Here is a 22,738-nt window from a genome sequence, read left to right as displayed (position 1 = left end):
ATTAGAACAGATTGAAGTTACCAGGAAAGATGCTGCTAACTGATCTGCACCAGGCAAACTGAGAAAAAAAAATGGCACTGAAATGATCTCTACAGGCTTGGAGTTACACTTTAATCTTGCTGCAGCATCCCTGCAAATTATGGAAATAATTAAGAGTGTCAGTTGTTTTGCAAGAGCCAGTCAGATCAGGACCCTCTCACCACCATTACCACCAACCCCCCACAACTCCCTTCAAACTGAGTTGGTCACAGGGCTGTTGATATGATGACTGTTTCCACATTTAGCTCTGTTTGTCTTGGCTTCTTGATGTTGTCTTGGAAACTAATGAAGGGCTGTCTGCTCACAGGAACCATGGTAGTGCAAGTGGTAGCCACAGACGCGGATGACCCAACATACGGGAACAGTGCCAGGGTGGTTTACAGCATCGAACATGGACATCCGTATTTCTCAGTGGAGCCAAAGACAGGTAGGAACAGACAAAATCCGCGAATTCATCTTGCTGGTTTGCATTTGTTTTACAGATATTGCTACTGTGCGTCATTTAATGAAGCTTTTTCTCTTAATATATAAAATAATCTGTCAAAGTTGAAACTGTTTTCATATTTCTGTAGGCAATGTCATGCACTATGCATCATGTCTTTAACTACATTTATATCAAAAGTGAGGGAAGAGTTGGTGAGCTGTTTGCCTACACAGCTCAGCCACTGTCAGTCAAGTGTGAGCAAACAACAACCACACAAACCTGATAACCAAATGTATTTTTATATTCAACTCCAGTTTTTATTTATTTATCCATGAATAATTCTGTACTAACAATAATACTTCACTCATGTGGCTTTGAACTCCTACAACGCTGTCAGAGTCAAGACTGACAATTTAAAAACCTAATCAGAATTAATGATGTAAAATAAGAGATGTGTTGTCTTTTTTTAGTTAATGCATTCTTCTTCCCTGTCAAAACCTGAATTTGGTGTTCATGTGTGTTATGCTGTAGTGGCTAATGAAGCCTTACCCTCAAGTGAGTTTTTATTTATTTATTGTGTTGTTGTTTTTTTTGCTTTCTCATTTTTTTGTTTTTCCTTGATGAATGTACTTTTAAAATCTAAATTTAGTTTTCAAAGTCTGTGTTATGTAAAGCACAATGATTCTGTCACGAAATCGGATGCACTTATTTTTGTAATTTTCACAAAACAGTGGCTACTTTGCCCACACGAAACGTTCGCTTTTCCAAAGCTCTGTCTCTCTTTAAAGAAAATTTGACTGAAAGCTAATTGATGAGGATCAAGAGCATCAAATGTGTCTTTTGGTGGTGATTTGCTAAGTTTGCTCCTTATAAATTATTGAAAAACCTTTAAATAAACCTTCAGGACATATTTGTAATTAATGTGTGGAGAGATGGCAGGTAGCAGTTATTGTTATACTTACTTTACTATACTTAAATGTTGAGACACCCTTTATTTTGTTTTATATTTTGCCAGAGAAGTGCTAAATGGGTTTATTGAAGTGCAAGTATAAAACAAACAGTATATAAGGCACAAACAGAGTTTATACAACTCTAATGAGCTTCAGCACAGTCTGCACTCTTTTAGTTTACTTGTAGTTTCTTTAAGTAGTTTTCAGGAATAGTGCTCCAGGCTTCTTGAAGGACATCCAGAGCTCTTCTTTTAATGTTGGCTGCCTTTTGTTCACTTCTCTGTACAGATGATCTCATATTTCTTTAGTAATGTTGACGTCCAGGCTCTGGGGAGACCAGTCCATGACTAATCGTGTTCCATTATCAGTACGCGTTTACTGCGCTGATATTGTCATTGCTAGTCTGAAAAATGAAGCTGTTGTCGATTAAATGCTTTCCAGATGGTATTACATCACAGTAATACAGTATTATATGTAATACCATACCCGATGATACCTTTCTGTATTCATGATTTAATCAGTTTTGGCAAGATCTCCTAACACCACTGGCTGAACTGCAGCCCCAAACCATAAAAGAGCATCTACTATGATGGCTATGGACACTGACTGTTGTACACAAACTCTCCTGACCTGATCTGTATATATTTGCAAAAAGGTGAGCTAAAAATTTGAATTCATAACTCCAAAGACCCGTTACCACAGATTTTCAGTCCAGTTCTTGACAGTCACCTTTCCACTGAGACCATTTCTGATGAGTAAGTAGGTGGATCAATCAAAGGGTCAGATGTATCTCTCAAGTCTTTGCTTCTTTTTGTTCCCAATTTCTAAGGACATGAGATCCAGTATATACTGTTTATCTGCTGTAAATAGTTTTTTACGTGTGCCACTTTTTTGGTACTCCACTAGTCCAGTTTCCGCAAATTGTTTAATGAGAATTTCTCTCCATGCCGAGATATGCCAAGTTTTCAGCTAATAGCTCTTTGGAAATAGTGTGTTGGTGCAAAAATGTTGTTTTTTAGCCCATCAAGGCATTTTTTTGTAGATTCAACCTGAGAAATGAGAACAAATTATGTGTTTTTGCGACAGGCTTGCTGGTAACAAAGTGCCTAAAGATACAATTTAAAAGTTGTCTGTTATGTGAAGCATTAAAACCCCAGAGTGTGTTGTATAACGGTGTGTGTTATTTCTCCTGAATTCCACTTTTCATTTATATAAAGAAAAAGAGTGTTGAAGGATATATACACCTGATTTTAGCACCTAGATGCATGTTTGCAAGTTTCGCCACCTGTTATAATAAAAGTAACAGCACTCAAAATAAAAAGAAACCATTTAAAAATTCAGAGAAAATGGATAACGTAGCTTGAACCATAAGATGTGAGATAGCATGGTGACTTGTGTGGCATTTTATCCTGGGAAAGTGCAGCGGCAGCCCTCGCTACATCTTCATCGCTGGCTCATTAGCCACTGCCCTGCCGAGGCTCAGCTACTTCATGCAAAGCACTCTTGCAAGAAAACAGGAAAATATGGGCCATCCAGTAATACAGGCCTCATCCTCTGCTTCAAGAGCAACACATACACACATGCTACAATTTTATGAATGTAGTTCTAATTCATGAACTGCTGAGAGCCACTGCAATGCAGAGATTTCTGTCACTTATTTTTCACACTCGGTCAGACACAGAAATAAGAGGGATGCTCAACAAAACAAACTCCGCTGTGACCTGTAAGGTTCACTGTAAACATTCAATAAACCTAACCACCGGAAGAAAATGGAACGCTCCAGAAAAAACGAATGCATATCGCAAAAAAGGAAATCACTTCACACTGTGTTGGCATTATTGATGTGATGTCTTTGGAGGAAAATATGTTGGGTGCATCAAAATTCATCAGCACATTTAGCTGTGAAGCCTGCACAGTATTGCAGAATATCCATGTTGTTTTTCACTTTCTGGAGACCTTCAACTAATGAAGCCTCCTGCTGAAGCTTTCATTAGAGAATATTTCCATGTTACCATGTTTTGGGGTGAACATTTACATGTTTTATACACTCCAAATGAAAAAAGCAAAAAGAAAAAGTCCCTCATTGATACTCTAAGCTCCAGCAGTTTCTCTGGGACTACTCTGAAGCTGCAAATCTTTGATTATAAGTGGATTTTCTCATGTTGCTTCGAAGATAAAAGTTCTGTGAGCTAACTAATCTGTTAAAATGCTGTGATCACCTTCCCTCTAGATGAGTTTTTTTTAAGAACTTCTTGAATATATATTTAAGTATTTTCTTAGTTCCTTACTGGTGGCATCCATAAATATGCTGTGTGTTTTGAATGCAAGATTTCAAATGTAGTAGTGAGTGGCACAGCTTTCAATTTTAATAGGCACTTTAAAGTAGTTAACACAGTGTAAGTAATCCCTCAGGTATAGTCTCAACATTAAAAATGTTTTTATGAATTGCAACAACCTCATTGTCTCATTCAGTTTCATTGACACGTTGCCAAAAACAAGTTTAGTTATGATTTCTGGCTCAAACAAGCATGTAAAGCTATAAGAATAAAAATGTAAGTTAAATCAATCTAAAATTAATATTGAATATTGATTATTGCCAATCTATCCATGTCACGGGGGAGGGGATGCATGCTTATGTTAACACCTATAGCCGATTTATAATCACCAATCAACCTAACGTACAGGTCCTTGCACTGTAGGAGAAAGTCAGGGTACATTAAGAGAACAAGTGCAAGAACATGGGACAACATGCAATCTCAGTCAGCTGATAGTTTGAAAATAGAAGCAAGGCAACAGCACTAACCACTGGTACACCATACTAGCAGCACTGATTATTGTTTCTTGAATAATCATAAAGCCTACGTTAAATATGATCTAATTTTATATCTAATTTAAGAAGATTGATGTAGCTAATATGTCTTCACAACTTTTTTTTAAGCCAGATGTTACAATAAAACCTTGCCTTGTTAGCATGCTGCATCTTTAAATGATTGTAACATTAAATGGTATGCTAATTTTGGCTAGCAGGAAACTTGAAATAAAACACCCTTACAAGCAGAGATGGGCAGTAACTGTAATCCGATTACTTTTTTCAAGTAACGAGTAAAGTAAGTGATTACTATTGCAAAAACGGTAATTAGACTACCGTTACTTTCCCGTAGGAAGGCTGCGTTACTGCGTTACTAAATCCGTGATTTTTTGCGAGAATGTCTCATGACAGTGACGTAAGCGAGTGCGATGTTAGTGACAACAGCTGTGTGCAGATCAACAATGGATCATATATCGAGTGCGGGAGAGAGTATGAGCGTGCAGCGTTTAAAGCGTGGAAGTACTGACCTTACTTTAAGTTTGATTCCATAAAAAGTGAAAAAAACATTAGTGTCCGTTGTGCGTGGGAAGAAAACTTATTTTTACAGCGAACAAAACCCCCTAAACTTCCAAGCAAGCACCGAGTGCGCTACGACGTAATGGGAAATTCACAGAGAAACTCACGGATTCTTCCACTGACCGCTGCGGCACACCTGCACCAGGGTAAACCTCCGCCTGCCCCACTCCTGCTTTACAGGTGAAAATAGAGCAAAAGGACCGCTAGTCTTTGACTTCATTTATTTTCTGCTGTGTTTTACTTGCATCTATTTGAAAGACTGAGTGTTCACACAAAAAATATATATATTTTATGTGCTGGAATGAGCAGAAAATAGGTTTAAATATTAAACAAATTTCTTCCAGTCAGTAAATGTTGCATATAATTAAATTTTTGCTTGATGCATAAAGTTAAAAGATTAAAACTAATAAAACAAGTTTTAAAAAGGGACTTTTTCATTTGATTACATTTTGTATGATGGATTATGTAGAAAAAGTAGAATTTGGCTGAAAGATCTATCGCTTTATCACCTATTCAGGTTGTAAATCGTGTTTTTAAAAAGTAACTAGTAATTAATTACTTTTGAAAATAAGTAATCAGTAAAGTAACTGGATTACTTTTTTGGGGAAGTAATCAGTAATTAGTTACTGATTACTTTTTTCAAGTAACTTGACCAACACTGCTTACTAGAAACGTTAAACCTGCCTGTGGACCAAGTGATCCTTAACTCTGTAACATTTTAAACCAACAACTGAAACAAATGAATTACATAAATATTGATTAACAACTATTATGCATAAAACCTAGCTAATAAATTCCCCAGAAAATCTGTAGCTGTGGTCTCTCAAGCAGAGTAATTTTCCTAGCTTAATTCATAGTGATTTCATATTAATGGTCAATTTAAGTCCAGTATTAATCTGTGATTTACCTCCGTTTTATGTCCTCTAACTCCTGACAAAAATGCCAAGGCTAATGCCAGTGTTGCTCAGCTACTTGCTGACACTGGCTTTCTGTGTGTATTCGTATTGCAGGTTTTTAAAGCTTTTTCACTAAAACATCTGAACTGTGAAGTTGTCTGACTCTGAACTCCAAACTGCTGTTAGGACAACATAAATAAAGAAGAAAGCTATATTCACAAGTACCTGCCAAGTGATTTTTAGGTTTAAGCATGAAAAGTTGCTTATTGCAGCTTTAAGCATAAAACTTAAAGAACAAAAAGCACACAGATAAATCCCAGGTTGGTACTCTTTCTGTAGGACAATGGCTGGTTTATTAAGCTGTCAAACAAGCATACACACACATAAGCACATACACCAAAATGTGCAGCCAGATACAGCCCTTGGGCCCATGCCAGCACCTTGCCTTTCTGCTGCCCATCTCTGTCTGACCACAACTGATTATACTTGGCTCTCTTTTCATTCCCGCAGAAGGTGATTGGATCTCACGGTTATGAGATGCAATATTGGTGTCAGAATGGAATAGCGTGGATGGCCCTCAGAGAGGTGTGACTCCATGTGGGACTGGATGCAGGGAAGCATGAAGACATGTTCCCTTGTTTGACAGGGGTAACCTTAATAACAGCAGAGTGGAAAAAAGATGACTTAAAAACTGTAACCTGTGTGTCAAGGGGGAAATCCTGCACTCTTTCATAGCAGCATTGTTGGTGTCTAGAAGTCTCTGTTGGTTTATTACACTTTCTTGACACCCCCCCCCCCCCCCCCCCCCCCCCCTTTATCTTCCTCCCTGAAAGAGTGCAAACACACAACTGTAATGGAGAGAAATATTAGGAAGTGCTCAGTTGACTACCTTCATCTTCATCTTCATTTAGCTACCTTTCAAGAAGAACTATCTTGGGGAAATAAAAATTCATGCTGCTAAAAAATGCTCGGCTTGTTTACTGTAAAAAACAATCCTGCTGTGTCATCAGCTTTCAAAACTCTACAAGCTATTTACCACGTTGTATTTATTGTGTGCATTTGTGGGTTCCCTTTGATTTATCGCTGCATAAATTTCTGCATTTATCTCCTCGATTGCTCTTATCCGTCAAAAAAAATGTGTTTTACATAAAGTGACTTGTCGGACTTCTTGTTCGTAAAGAACTTGTGAAAAGTAGATTGATTTATCATGTACTGCCCTGCAGAAATATTTAAAGCTGGCACAGAACTGATGAAAATTTGACCACTTTGCCTGTGGCTGTTCAACGATCTTTGACAAAGTTCGCAAGAATACTTGTACACATCAATGACTCTTGAATGAGACTTCGTAAGGCCTATGCCAATTAAAGTGAGAGCACACAAGTGATGTTCAGACAGTGCGTCTGCCCCATGAAGCCCTCATTATTCCCACATCGTGTTTATTTTCCCCTTTTTTTTAATCTAAGCTCAGTGACCAGATCCCATACTTTCACAGCCTTGACTGATGATTTTCTTTAAGGTAAGTGGATTCTTTAAAACACAAGGTTGATATTTCAGAAGCCTTACTGGGTTATAAAAACCTGTGGACTGTGATCCTCTACTCTGACTCTGATGTTAACCAGAGATAGGTCCATATTTAAAGCTCACTAACAACATATTTAACATATAAGGACTTGCGAGAAACAATTATAGCAACATGTTGACCTAATTTTTTGCTTACAACATCATTAGTTTTATCACCACGTATCATAGACATAAGCACACGATGGTGTTTAACACTTGGTGGGTCCCTAGCTCCCTCTGAACATCAATATTTTAGAGTTCTGAGGGATCCCAAGGTATTAGGTAGAGTAAAAAAGTAGCATTAGTTGAAGTTAATTTAAAAAGTCATGAAAAATTGGAATAACTGAATAAACTACCTGTGAGAAAAAGTATTCCCTTATAGTCTGTAGGTACCCCAGTCAGTAGAATTAAGGTTATGTAAATCTGCATACTTTATTGAGAAGCCAGCACCACAGTGAATAAAAGCAGTGTGAATAAAAGAGGAGCTTAGGAGCAGGTCATCTAGGAATGACAAGGTTAGTGGTTTGATCCCTGGTTGCTTCAGTCTGCACCCCAGAGTACCCTTGAGCAAGACGGTGATTTTGGTGCATTTATTTCAGTGGGCAGAAAAGTATCAAAAAGTGCTTGTATGAGTGTGTGTGAATGGTTGAATGAGACATGTTGTATAAAGTGCTTTGAGTGCTCAAGTAGGGTTCATGTTTTTACACTTGCCAATCACTTTAGGTACACTTTGACGGAAGGGTGTGTTAGACCCCTTTTTGCCTTCAGAACTCCCTTAATGCTTCATGTTATTGACATTCAGTGACCGTGGAGGCCATCTGAATACTGTGAAATCACTGTCATGTTTGGGAAAACCAGTTTGAGATGATTTGAGCTTTGTCTCATGGTGTGTTCCTCTACTGGAAGCAGTAGGATAGCACACAAGGTGAGTACGCTTGGGTCTTAAAGAGATTGACATGGTCGGCAATTATACAGAGGTAGGCTACGACATTCAAAAAATACAACTGCAATGAAAAGCAAGATGAATCCATGTTTTGAATCCACGTGTTATTTAAAGCGAATTTTGACCCCACAATGTTGGTGAGCTTGTGCAAATTGTACCCTCAGTTTCATGTCATTATGTTACAAATGCGGCACCTGGTGTGGTCTTCTGCTGCTGAAGCCAGTCGGCTGAGAAGCTTAATGTTTTGTGCATTCAGAGATGCTCTTCTGCATATTTTAGTTTGAAGAAGTGGTCAAGGCGATAGAGCGTTTGTAACGGTGGCCCCCAGACTCTGGAACTCCCTTCCTTTGAGCCTGAGATCTGTGAACTCAGTGGTTTCATTTAAAAAACAGCTAAAAAACCATCTTTTTAAACTTGCTTTTGTTTAATTTCTGTTTTTATGTTTTAGCTTTTCTGCGAAGCACTTTGTGATTTTTGTCCTGAAAGGTGCTATACAAATAAAATTTCACTTACTTACTTTTATTTGAGTTATTGTTGCCTTCCTATCAGGTTATTTCTGTTCGCCTGGACGTGGCGATTTCAGTGGGAGAGACGTCCCATTGAAAGCGCTGTCCAGGTAAACAGAATCAACCTTTTGGAATTTACTTACCTGGATGATTGAGCATGCACAAAGACATCAGCTTGAAGGTGTCTGACCATCCTGTCCTGACCTCTAGCATCAGTGAGGGATTTTTTCCAGATAACTAGCTAGCATTGGATATTTTCTCTTTTTATGACCATTCTCTGTAAACCCTAGAGATCAGCAATTTCTGAAATGCTCGGTGTCTAGCACCAATATCGTCCCACGTTCAAATTCACCTTAATCAGCTTTCTTCCCAATTCAGATTCTCAGTTCAACTTCATCAGGTTGTTTTTACTAAATGCAATGCGTTGTTGCCATGTGACTGTCTTAGAAAGCAGTTGACTGTAGTCTGTGTTGTAATAGAAGATCACTGCGTATTCATGTACAGAAACGTTTTTAAGAGCTGTATCAAAAACATTCCCCAAATGGATACATTTATTTCTGTATTTTTACAATAAAGAATCTTACACTGAAAAAAACCCCAAACCACCTTGGTAAGTTCAGTGTAATCAGAGGTTTCGCTGCAACATCATCACTTGTTCTGGTATGACCATGTGAGTATGAGCAGCAGATTACAGTCACAGCAAACACAAAGTTCACTTTCCTTATAAATCATCTGTAGTTGTGCCACAAACAGAAACTTTTTTTTACCTTATTTTTTTGTAGTTTTTTTGTTGTGTTTTGTTTTTGTGACAACACTTGTTGCAACAATGGCCGCTGGCAAACATTAAACTTCCACTTTAATGAAAGTTAGGAGGACATGCATCAACTGTGGGCCTAAAAGGCAGTCAGCCACGAAATTGATAGCGTGATTAGTGTTTGTGTTGGAGGACCAAATTGTGTGATCTTCACAAAAAAAGTACTAGACAATTGATGGTTGTCAAAAACTTTAAACAAGAAGTACGCATTTTTTTCTAGAATACTCGTCAAAAATAATTTGCTTGCGGAGAAAATAATCTGTTAAACTGAGAGGTACTTTGCTTAAAAGTGGCCACTTCTTTGCAGTGTAACCGTATAGCAGCAAGAAGTGCGTCACAAAGTAAGCAAACGTAGTAATGTTAGGAACACAACAACAATCTTTCCTTGAGACGGGGTGCATTTCTTTGCTCATCTTCCAGTAATTCTGGTTTAGTTCTTTCAATTTTAAAATATTGTGCTCACCTGACTGTTAAAAGGAACCACATTGTTTGTGTTACTTATCAGTTTTTAACACATTGTCAATATCATGTATCTTATGGAATACACTGTGGCGCTGAGAAACTAGCTTTTAGACACCAACCCGGTGCTGAGTATTGTGGGATGAGCACTGTGCCTCTGTCTTTGTAAGTTACTAATTAGTCCCATTTGCAGCACACGCCTGGGCCATAGCAGCGGGTGACTTTGACAAAGTGCCTGAGTCGAGCACTACACTTGCTCCACACTGCAATACTGCGCTTGCGATTAACTGGCAGAGTGCTAATAGCTGGTGGTGGGGGAAGCTGCTGGAAGGGTGGAGATGTGTGACCTGATGTTAGATGGGTTGTATCCTTGCTCTTTTTCGTCTAACAAGTCTTTTACTTTGGTTCTTAATCCCAAATGAAATCTACAAGGTGCCCTTGGGAAAAGTACTTAATCCCAAATAGCTCCAGTAACTTCCAAGCAGTGCATAATGTCAGCAAAATACATACGTTACTGTGCCTAAAGAGAGGATTTTGTAATATATATTGATTGATAGCTCGTAGTTTAGTTTGAAGGTGACGCTTAAATGGTAACGCTGTTCAGGACTGTGTTCTAATTGATGGCAAGCTCAAGGAGGGTTGAACAGCTGCCCCAAAGCCCTGCGCCATACACCTCGTCGATGTGGCCATTCCTTTAGAGACAATTATCCATGCACATTAGCGCTGTTAAGCATGCATGCATGGTCACAAACTTAAATAGCTGGAATAACAAGAGCAGAATTCAGTTAGTAGAAAATGACAGGTGCCTGAATGAGTGGATTAATTGCATGAGGAGGGTGGGGTGTTTGAGATGTGACATAGCATACCTCTGAGAAAGACACGAGTATGACATCTGAATACGACAGCTACTGAAGTACCAACATATGACAGACTGAGCTTTGTCTCTTCTCGGACTAAGAATCTAATTAAACCGATATGGCTCAAATAAAAGAAAAGGCCACGTTTAATCCTTGTGTACTCTGTAGCTGTGAAGTTTAGACACTGAGGTCAGTAGACGAAAGGTTTGCCGTGATCAGGCTGTGATTAAGATATTAACATGGTCTTTTTGAAAATCTTGTGTGCTTTTCTCTGCCCTCTTCTCCGAAAAGCGCGTGCCGCTGTGGCTTTGCACGGGTTCTTTTTGTGGTGACTGCACTAAATCGAAAAACATTACAGCTGAAGGCTAGATATAAATCTGGCTGTCTCCTGCGGTTCAGGCAGGTAATATCGAGAGAGCGGGGAGTGGGGGGTGCCATTTTTTAATTCTAATCACAAACAACACGCACGCAGACGCACACTCGATCGTGCGCACACGCAAGCACATTTCCTTTCAGCTTACAAATAAATGGCTCCTGTGCCCTGTGTGTAACTTGTTGGACATAATGACTTATTTGTGTAACACCCACCGGTCTATTGTACTGTGGCATCATGTGACCCTTTCACACTCTTGGGTACCTGGGAAGCTATAGTGACCCATGATTAGAGCATGATGTTTGAATGTCACTCAGTAATAAACTACCTAGGCTGCAGGTTTTATTCCCTGTTTGTGTGGCCTGTTTTTGTGTTATGGGATTTTTTTCCTTGTAAGCTGCCTGAGGGGTTCAGCAAATCACATACTGCGCCCTTCATGTTTAAGTGTTCATCACCTTCATCAGTACCTCTCATAGCTGCACGCAGAGCCAGAGGGTTCCTCCAAAGCCTGCACTTTTATTTCCTCTTCGTAAGACAAATGTCAAGTATCTGGGCTTTAGCAGGGAGCGTGGCCCACCCGTCTGCCGCCAGTGGTGTGGAGACAGCTAGATAAATGCATGGCTACAATGCGTCTGGCTTGCACCGGAGGCAAGGAGTCACGGCACAACGCTAGGCCGTGCCGTGATAGCGACAGAAGGATTTTAATCATCGCCTCTCCCCAGGAATGACACCAGCGCCGGATGGGGTAACAGAGATAGAGAGCGAGGGGGCTGGCACCCAGCAGACAAACAACAGCCTTGCAACAATGCCGTGTGGATTAGCAGTGTCGCTCGGTGAGAAGTATGTGTGCTTCTGGCCAGGCGGGAAGAGAAACATGTTGCTTCTTTTCTTCTTCTTTTTTCTTCCTTCCAACTTGCTAGAATCAGGATTCACAGCATCATTAACCACAGCCAATATCTCCCAACCTCCAACAAACCAAGCTGATATTAAATAAGTATATCAATTGTGTGTGAAGCCGATCTATGGTTTAGTGAGAACATTCATTTGTCTCACTCCTGGCTGCACAAACTTAACATATTTTGTTCGTTTTTTTTTACTTCACCTTTTAGGAGCCATCCATTGCCGCTGTTATTATAATCCGACCATTATCCAGCTTCCGTCTCAGTTTTACTTCTTGTGAATCCTTAAAGATGCCTCTTTCAGGTCTGCCCATGCATTCTACGTCTCTATGGTGATGTTATGTGGAGCAGAGGACAGAAAACTTTTGTTTGTGTCTAGCTAGTATTTAGGGAGCCTTGCTGGATTGAAGGCTTGAAGTAACCTTTCTGATGCAACTCAGTAAGCAGGGTTCATAGGTGTCACTACAGCAAACACCAGAGCACTGGCGGTGCTCTTTAATTGGCTACGAGGTTACATTGTGCACGAACCAACAAAAAAGTGATGAATGGATGGATGGATGGGGAAAGAATGTGAGAGATAAACCGAACAGATGGGCGAATATCCACACACAGAGATACAGAGATAGATGCCTAAAATCTAAGCATAAAAGCATTAGACTAAAAAAAGAAAAGAAACAAATGACACGTCTTAACTTTGTGAGAAAGATAGCTCTGCTTTTTTTGCAGCACTGTTCATTATTATACTGAAATGGCATGTTTTGTAGAGCAGCAGCTAAAGATTATTGTTTTATTGACTAACGTCATCCCACCGTAAGCCCTGGAGCAGGGACTTTAGAGAAAAGCAGTGGACAGCTCAGTATAATTTAGCTAACTGAGCCATTTACTTAGAGCAGCCAATAACACTTTTCTGCTGGAGGGACTGTAATGACATTAATAAAGGATGGCAGAGAAAGAAAATTAAACACTTAATGGAATTGTTTATTTTCAAGTACAGCCACGATTGACGGTCAAAAAGCATCTTCATTTTTTTCTCTTTAAGTCTTGTGACCCACTTTTCTTGATTTGTTTGTCCTTCCCCCCTTTGTTTTTGGACTGAGGTGAATTGTAAATTCTGTGTGTGCGCGCGTGTGTGTGTACCTTTATTCTCCCGAGAATCCGAGCTGCAATCCTTGCTTGAAGAAAGGATGAGGATTAGGTGGGGCGTGAAGTGATGAGAGTTGTAGTTTTGAGTTAGGGAGGAAAGGTCTGTGTGTATAGCATTTTATTTGATTTTAGACCTGTTTGGTCCAAAAGATGCTTTATGCTTAAAATAAACAGCACACAGTCCTCATACATAATATTTAAATGTGGCAGGGCATAATCATCTTAATGACAGCACTTTATCAGATATATGTTGGAAAGAAACATTCATAAATGTGTTCAGAATTATTAAAATAGGGAGCTGAAAAGCTGCTGAACTACAACAAAAAATGCAGCATGCATATTAACTAATTGGAACAGCTTCTTTTCACAATATTATAACATTCAGGTTGTGTTTGAACTGTTTAAATTTACACATCACTCAAACAGAGAGGAAGGTTATTAATAGTACTAATTACTAATAAAGTCATGTTTTTGGCAGTCTGATGAATAGCCAATATTATAGTCTTTTTAATTCTGTTTTGGCCTCCATCCTCCAAAGGAAAACGTCTGGCTCTGTCATCTAGATGCTCGATTATGTTCACCAAATAGAGTCTTCCTTTTGGTGCAGAATAGGTAGCACACAGGAAATCAAAAAAGAAATTAATAAATAAAGGAGGGTTAATGAGGCTGTAAGAGCCTTGAACTTGTCATCACAAAAGCGGGATAAACATGGAACATACTAAAACTCTGGGCAGGCTGGCAAACCTCTGTAATCTATACAAGTGCCACCTTTCACATTACACTCTAAATGAGCCATTGTGCAAATGGAACTATTGATTAGCGCAGCTCTGAGTAAACATTGGTCCAAATCTATGTCTGTGAAATCTGCAAACTATTTTTTTATGTCTAAAGACAACACCGTTCGCACCAAGGGAGACAGCATTTAATGAGCAAATGTGTGCATTTTTTTTTTCATTTTTATTTTTTATTTCAATGTCATAAAACTGAACCTCAATTGCGTGCCATTTTTGTGGGTAATTTAAAGGATTATGGGAAATTCTTCAGGTGCCAGCGCTAAGAAAGAGCACCCTCTTTGATCTGCTTCATCAGCCTGTGAATACGATAAAGCAACCAAAAATGATTCATTTATTCAGGAACTGTATGCTGTGGCTTTGTGTGGTTCTTAATGAGTAATCTTTCAGGTTCTGTAGGAATCTTTAATAAGTGCCATTTAATGAATGAAACACATTGTGTGGCAAGTCATTAACTTTGAAAGCAACAGTGATTGCTTTTGAAGGATTAGGGCACTTTTCTTTGCATTTAAATGTGTCGCGTTAATTTTTTTCTGGAATTATCATCTTTGTAGTCAGGAGATAAAGCTGAGATTAGAAAAATGCTGTTAATGAAAAGATTTCTCCATACGCTTTTTAAGAATTTGTGCTTGTGTTTAATGCTGTTGTGGTGATTAAAGTATACACCGCACAGCGACACTAATCGCACGAGCCAGTCATTGGATGTCAGTGTTGACACATCTCTGATTTTTCTGATACAGATCAATCATGACAGGGGGACAGACAGATAATGCCTCCCCTGGCAGCAAACATGTCCCCTGGTATGTGTTTGCTTTTCTGACAGCATCTTTACATTATCCTCATCATGCTTCAGACCCCTAAACTATTTGGAGTGACGGCACATTTGAGGGCACAAAGGAGTCACAAATCATTGCCGGTGTGTAAACAAGGGACCAGTCATTATGGACAATTACTCCATGTCAAAGCATTCTCATAGTAAAGACTAGATGATTGATGTGATCAGTCTTTTCCAGTCTGAATTCAGCATCTATTTCAGCACGACTGGAGTCTTTTTACCAACTAACTTCAAAGCTGAAATCATTTTGAGGTTGACGTCATAGTTTGTAAGGTGGTGTATAAGTGCTTTTTATGCTTTCATGTTAAAAACACAAGCAATGGATACGAGACAATTAAAGCTTTGCATCAGAGAAAGGTTCTGAGTAAATGAATCAAAATGAACATGAATGAGAAAAAAAGGCATCAGAGATAAGCCAATTTTTGATCTGTTACTTGAAGAGTAGGTGAAGGAGTACATAACATACTGTTACTGTTGGATGCTAAACTTTAAGCAACTGGATAAACAATCGATATACTTTACAAAAAAGCCAAATCAATAAATGACTGTTATAGAAAGCTAAATCGATGAATAAATGTCCAGTACTGTGTTAAAGTTTTTTTTTTTTTTATGATCAACATTTTATTTATTTAAAACGGGGTTGGGGGGGGGGGGGGGGGGGTACAGACATATACAGCACAACTGTAAACTGCAGTAGCAAAAGCAAACATTGGTCACAAGGCATAGGGACAGCAAAGAAAAAACACAAAAACACAAAGTCAAAACCAGTTATTGCCTCTTCCAGGAGATAACTTTGGATGAGAAGATTTTCCAAGCTTCAACAGTCGTGGGTCGAGCTTTTTTTTAATTTTGCTGTGGTATGTTCAAAATTAATAACACGGATAAGACATCGTCTCCAGAATGATTCCATAAATGTCAGGACTGAACCATTGCTTTGTAATAGTCTTCTTTGCAGATGTGAATCCAGCAAACAACATTTTGCATTGTATTTGTTTTAAGGAGATTTCAGAGTATCATTAAGGAGACAAAGACCAGGATTGGGAATATAAAAAACTTCCAGCACCTCAGATAACACAGACTTCACAAAGACCCAAAAATTGGATACAACAGGACAGTCCCAAAACATGTGCAAAAACGTGCCTGGTGACGAATCATTGCTGATGTGACAGTGATACGTAGCCTGTAGTTTCATCTGGAACCTCCTGTAGGGTGTAATGTATGTTCTGTGTATGGTTTTGAAATGAATTGATTGATGCGCCAGGTTCTTAGTACTGTGCTAAAGTTTTGAGCTACCCAGCATTTCATTATATTTAGCTTTCAAAGAGCCAGACATTACGTCCGTGTGGTCATCCAGGTCATGGTAGACTAAGGATCTCGGAAAGAAAATGACTAGACTTTCTTGAAGATGCTTCACCTCTTATCCGGGACGCTTCTTCAGTTCTAAAACGAAATGATGAAGAGTCCCAGATATTTAAACCCAGGTGGGGGCTGTTTGATAAGAGGATTGTTAACCTACTATTAACCATGTCCCTCGTTGCATGAGTCAAAGTGTGGAAAAAGGCATGGATCATTACAACCAAAGGTTTTGGGTGAAACCACCAAGATCTTGTCTCACCTTGTCATGTGACCTATTGAGGTCACCTCACTCAAGATATGACTGAAGGTCGAGACACTTGAGGCACTTCTCAAAACTGCATTGTAGGTGGCTGACAGTGTCGTAAGCTGAAAAGCCAGACTTTCTTGTAATTTCAAAGCAGTCTTGAACAACAGTTCTACAGGTTTTCTGAAGGTCTTTCAAAGTAAATTTTTGGAAATTGGCTGCTTTTTCACTCATTTTCAGTTCAGTATGCCAAAAAACACGAGGTTTTTGTTTGTTAAACCACTTAACACAAACCTATGAATCATTCGAGCACAAAAAAGTCATCTAGCTCAAGGGATAAATCAGTGTTGTGTCTAAACATAACAGTAACTTAGCAAAGAGCCAATTTTAAATTGTATCTTTAGGCACTTTGTTACTAGCAGCCTGTCACAAAACACATAAATTGTTCTTATTTATTTAGTTGAATCTATGAAAAATGGCAAAGATAACACAGTTTGACAGGAATAAAATAGGATTTTTCTCCATCAAGGTAATTCCTAAACGGCTATTAGCTGAAAACTTGGCATATCTCAGCATGCTGTGCCCTTGTTTGAGGAAAATAGACAAGGACAAAGGAAAGAGTGGCACGCCTAAAAAACCATTTACAGCACATAGACTGTATCTTAAATTTATGTCTCTATGAATTAGGAAAAATACAACAAAGACCTGACACATACATACTGTCCTTCTCTGAAACTTCATCAGAAATGGTCTGCGGGGAAGGGTGGCCTCTAAGAAGCCATCCTTAAAAAAGTGAAACAAGAAGAAAAGGCTGAGGTATGCCAAATCCCACAAGAACTGGACTGAAAATCTGTGTCAACAGGTCATTTGGAGTGATGAATCCAAATTTTAAATTTTTAGTTAAATCATTAGCAATATGTATGGATGAGGTCAAGAAAGAGGTACAACAATGAGTGTCTACAGCCATCTGTAAAAGGAGGGTGGAGCGTCTGTTATGGTCTGGGGCTACATTTCAGCCAGTTGGGTCAGAGATCCGATCAAAATTGATGGAATGATGAACATGGAAAAGTACCAAAGTCAAATTTTGATCCACCATGCAATACCATCTGGATTGGCAACAGCTTCATATTTCAGCATGACAACGATCCTAACCCAAAGACATTGCCAATGCAGTAAAATCAGTCATGGATTGGCCTCCCCGGACCTCAACACTATTGAAGCGGTGTGGGATCATCTTGACCAAGAACAGAACAAAAGGGCAACATCCAAAGACAATCCAAACTCTGTTTTTTGCCTCATATGTTGTATCCCATTTATGTTTGCATGTTTCAATAAATCACTCCACCTTAATCTCATTTCCCTCACAAAGTATACATAACTATAACATAGCTAAGTACTATATTGTCTAAATATTTGAAACCCTGCAGCTTAAACTGAGTTTTTTTTCCCTCAAACTTGACAGGCAGTTCTGGTGAAAATGAGACAAAGGGTTATATATACAAACTTGGAAACGTCCTCTCTGGTTCTTTCATCAGGTGTCATCAGAACAGCTCTGCCAAACATGGACCGGGAGACGAGGGATCAATATGTTCTTGTCATCCAGGCCAAAGACATGGTTGGCCAAATGGGTGGCCTCTCCGGCACCACCTCTGTAACGGTCACGCTCACAGATGTCAATGACAACCCGCCTCGGTTCGCACACAGTAAGACTCTTTTCCTGATTGTCCTTACTGGGTTGATTAAGCTTGTAGCCTAAATGCCATATTCAACAGCTACTCAGCAATCAGAATATAACCGGCTCCTTTCTTTCTTTTTTCCCCTCCTGGCTGAATGAAGCATTAAAGATCTGTCATTATTACTGAAAAACTTCTTGAACTTAGAGAACCAAATGAGGGCATACTTTGTAATGTATGCAATGAATGCAGCGGTGCAAGAGGCTGGGATGTTGTTTCACCCTTGGAAAAAAAAAATCATTTGAATTTATTACAGTTGCTGTAACAACAAGCCGTAACGAGATTTCTTTTCTTTTTCCACAATGTGTGGTAAAATAAAGTTGGATAGAAAATACTCAGACCTCTTACAAGCAAAACACACTCATTAAACTTCATCTCACCAGTTTCCAAGGTTATTTTTAAAATCTTTCTTACCCTAGTGTCTCTTCATATTTCCAACTTGTATTTTCAGCAAACATTTGGACTTTTAATGCCAAATTAAAAACCAACCTTCATGCAAGGTGTGCACCTCTCTGCCTTATTCTTCATCAGAGCTGGTGTTTGCTTCAGTGTTGGATACCAGGATCAATCAGACTGCCTTTTTTTTCTCTTTTTTTGTTGTCAGCCTATTTCACGGGCTGCTAATGGGTTCCAGGCCGAGCTTTAGGATTCAAAGGCATGCAGCGCTTCTCATGATAATCCGAAGCGCCAGCAATCGGTTTACTGCTGATAGCTCAACCGCTGTCTGGCTGGTGCTCTCACCACTGGACTGCCATGAAGCCGAGTCAATTTGCTGGTCCCTGGGGGGAAAGAAAGGTTCAAGTTTGCACAACAAGTCGTCAGTGTCGTTTTAACCCAGTGCTGTCACGCAGAGAAGAAAGAGACTTTGGAGTTCTCGATTTTGCTCCAGCAGTCGAGCTCACGGGGTCATGGGTCAGAATCGATACGCCATTACGGAGCATCGGAGCTGATAGAGTCCAAGAGCAATAGCTAGTCCGAGGGGAAAGACACCAAGGTTAGCTGCTTGAGAAGACAGGCTTTGGGAGAGGAAAGGGCAGGAGGTAGGTGAAGGGGCAGTACAGAGGGAGGAAAGCAATTTTTTGGTCTTTTAAAGAGCTGCTGCTCCACGGCAAATTAAAAAGCCATTATAAAGATTACATGGCAGCAAACAATGTCAGGGAGATTAGCATTTAGACGGAGGCTGAGGGAGACACTGTGAGGAACACAGAAAGGTCTGGTAATGAGCTCTGCCATGGTGATTGGGGAGATTATGATTATGAATATGATTCCCTTCTTTATTCTCATAAGAGTACTTTAAATCTAGAGGGTCACACAAAAGCTCAGGGAACACAATGGAGAGTTTTGGAGTAATAGAATCTTTGAGTGGACATTTCATTTCATAAAAAAATGTACCACAGAAATCTTAGCGTGACTCCAGTTTTCTTTCTTTTTATTACGTTCTCTTTTTCACATTTGGAAGGATAACCTGTTACATTCAGACAGCCTTTTCAAAGTTTTGTGTTTTGCAGATGATATTGTTACAGAACCCGAATTTAAAGGACGAGGAAATATAAAATTAGCCTTTGACGTTTTTAATTGCATATTTTAATTTTCCATTGCTTTTCCCCGCAGTCTATTCAGAGCGCCACCGTGAAGTTGAAACAAAACGCTTTATTTCATGTGTGCGACTGCTGCTGCCTGTCTGTTTTATGTAACATGAATTCATCGAGGAGACACACAGTCAAATCAAAGCTGAAGGGCTACAGCACGAGCCGTAGCTGCTCGAAAGCGAGTTGGCGGTGAAATGAGCACATCCATTACCGGCATCCACTTCTGTCCTTCTCTTTCCAGAGAACTATCAGTACACGGTGCTCGAGTCCCTGCTGGTGCAATCTGTTGTGGCCAGAATAAAAGCGGCGGATGCTGATATAGGCTCCAACGCAGAGATGGACTACAGGATCATGGACGGCGATGGGCCCGGCGTGTTCAACATAACGACAGACGAGGACACACAAGATGGGGTCATAATGCTGCTGAAGGTACAGCTTGAACAACAGCCTGGTTTTATTACTTAAGAGCTTATTCAGGAAGCCAACTCAGTCAGATTGTGAATAGAACTGCTGAACCAAGACTTGTTTGTACCAAGACTTTGTAACCACAAAGGGTCCTGAACCTTCACTCTTGAAAATCAGTGAGACAGGCTAACATTTTAAGGCTTTGTACCCAAGCTGGTGAGACACTGAAAGCTGCCTGGAATCCAGATTGGAGTGGTGTGGGTATACAAGCAGTGTGCAAACCGATCTTTTTTCTCTCTTTTTCCCCATGCAACTATTTAACATTTAATTAATAAACATTTAGATGAAGTGGGAGAGAAACTTTATTTTATATTGTTAACACATAAGCCACCTGCTGCTTTAAGTATTTACTGAAACTTTACTGATCTCCAGCAAAAAATAGTCCGAAACAGCTGAAATATTTCACTTGTAAAAGCTGCACTGTCCAGCTGTTCAAGTTTTGTGTGCTTTTTTACGTTTAGCATCCTCGGTAGGACTTCGGAGCTAAGTGGCTGTAGGACTGTTAAGTGTTATGAGACAAGCTTAGGCTGAGTTGGCATCAGTCAACACAGCAGTTGCCAGCTAGAAGAAAAGAAAAAAGAATAAAGCCAGATGTTTCCTTTAATTAATTAAATGCACCCATGTCACAGATGAATCACGCGTTTCTGAAAACAGTGATATGAAATTCTACTACCACCAGTGTTGGGAAGGTTACTTTTAAAATGTATTCCATTACAGAATACAGAATACATGCCCCAAAATGTATTCTGTAACGTATTCCGTTACGTTACTCAATGAGAGTAACGTATTCTGAATACTTTGGATTACTTAATATATTATCATGCTGTTTACAACTACATGAATGTACTATTGCTGTGATTTATTACTGTTACTGAAGGTCCGCGGCTCCGAACCGTAGTAAAGGGACCTCTGGCTAATACGGTGGGTTCTGTGTCGGGCTCGTAGCCGAAAACTAGCTTTACTTTGTTGTCTGGGTCAACTTTGCTAGCGAGAGACAGAGAGAGGCGTTGAAAGGCTGCTCCAACGGAACTTATTGTTTTTGGAGGAAAACACGAACACAGTGTACAGTCGAGTCTTAATAGCTTACTTACAACTGGGCTCGTCAGGCACTCTTCTTGGCTGCAGTGGTTATTATTATATTTACATGCTTCCAGCTCCCATTTCTGCTCGATGACAGCTCGTACTTTTCCTTTTTCTTCCTCCCTCGCTCACAGACACATAACGTGTATGGCAGTCCATTCTCCCTGCAGCACGGACTACACTGCCTATGATGCTACATTCTTTAGAGCTATACCTGTAGCATTCTGCCTACTAGCTTAGCACAACAACAACAAAAAGGCCTCTCTCACCCAGGAAACACGCAGAGAGAGAGCGTCACCCTGTAACCATGGCAACCTAATGCTGCCGCCTGGAACAACAGAACGTAGCTGTCAAACAAAACCCAAACAGTCCTGACCCGCCACAATATGAAACAGGGAAGTACCGCCGTGTAATCCATTTATTTCAACAAAGTAACTGTATTGTAAATACCACCTTTTTAAACGGTAACTGTAACGGAATACAGTTACTCATATTAAGTATTTTACATACGTAACGGCGGTACATGTATTCCGTTACTCCCCAACACTGACTACCACACACATGGTGATGCAATATTTTTATATAAGAATAATGACGGTGCCACTGAATCTCAGTGCACTGTGGTCTCTTTGTGCCAGACAGCAAACACTTGTTTTATGAAGGATATTAGGATAAGTTCCTCTCCCCGGTTTTCCTTTCTCCGCTTTCCCCGTCCTACTGTGTTTTAAATGTCAGCAGAACCTTTGGATTAAGTGCTAATCACTAATGACAAATCAGCGCTGACTATTTCCACCTCTTGTGATGAAATAAACATCACGCGGTCACCGAAAACTCAAGAAAAGACCCAAACTCAGCAAAATAACAGCGGCGCTACTGGCGCCAACTACATAAGTAAAGAAAATTGTCAAGTTAAATGTAAAAAGTAATTTATTCATTTCTAATGGAAAAAGAAAATGTTGTGCGTTCCCACCTTAGTTTTGCATGCTCCGTAGCACATGGCTGATACATCACATTTCAGGGTTTCAAAGGGCTTGAAAATGGTCTCCGCGGGCCACATTGTTGTGACACTTCATTGCTGGCACTCTTTTGTGGGAGAGGTAGGGCCATTGTTGGCCACAAGCAATTCTTGTCAGATGGGCCAATTTAATCCTTTGTTTGTTTTGCACCAAACTCAGACAATTACAACATAGGAGAGATTCACAGACAATGAAAGTGTCAAATCAATGTTCTCTTGCAGTATATTATACGTTGCTATGGGGAGTTCAATAAGCCAGACAAAATGACAAAAATGTTTCAAAAGCGTTCATTTCAGCGTGCTTTTCACCATGTTGTGAGACTTGCTTGAAATCAATATTACTGCTTTCACAGCACAAAGTAACTATAATCCATCGCCAAAT

General features: G+C 39.6%; 1 protein-coding gene across 1 annotated transcript in view; it reads left to right on the top strand.

Moving 5' to 3' along the window:
• Positions 1-22,738, top strand: part of LOC102777657 (cadherin-7) — a 112,334-nt gene that overhangs the window by 50,375 nt on the left and 39,221 nt on the right. Inside the window, exons 4-6 of the mRNA XM_087846253.1 lie at positions 347-466; positions 18,010-18,177; positions 20,038-20,225. Coding sequence (XP_087702379.1) covers positions 347-466; positions 18,010-18,177; positions 20,038-20,225 — 476 coding nt within the window. The remainder of the gene's footprint in view (positions 1-346; positions 467-18,009; positions 18,178-20,037; positions 20,226-22,738) is intronic.

The sequence above is a fragment of the Neolamprologus brichardi genome, chromosome 9 (genome assembly GCF_056152115.1).
Source record: "Neolamprologus brichardi isolate AB-2024 chromosome 9, ASM5615211v1, whole genome shotgun sequence".
Taxonomy (NCBI): Eukaryota; Metazoa; Chordata; class Actinopteri; order Cichliformes; family Cichlidae; genus Neolamprologus; species Neolamprologus brichardi.
Note: the sequence above shows the minus strand (reverse complement) of the source record. Positions and strands in the feature narration are given on the sequence as shown.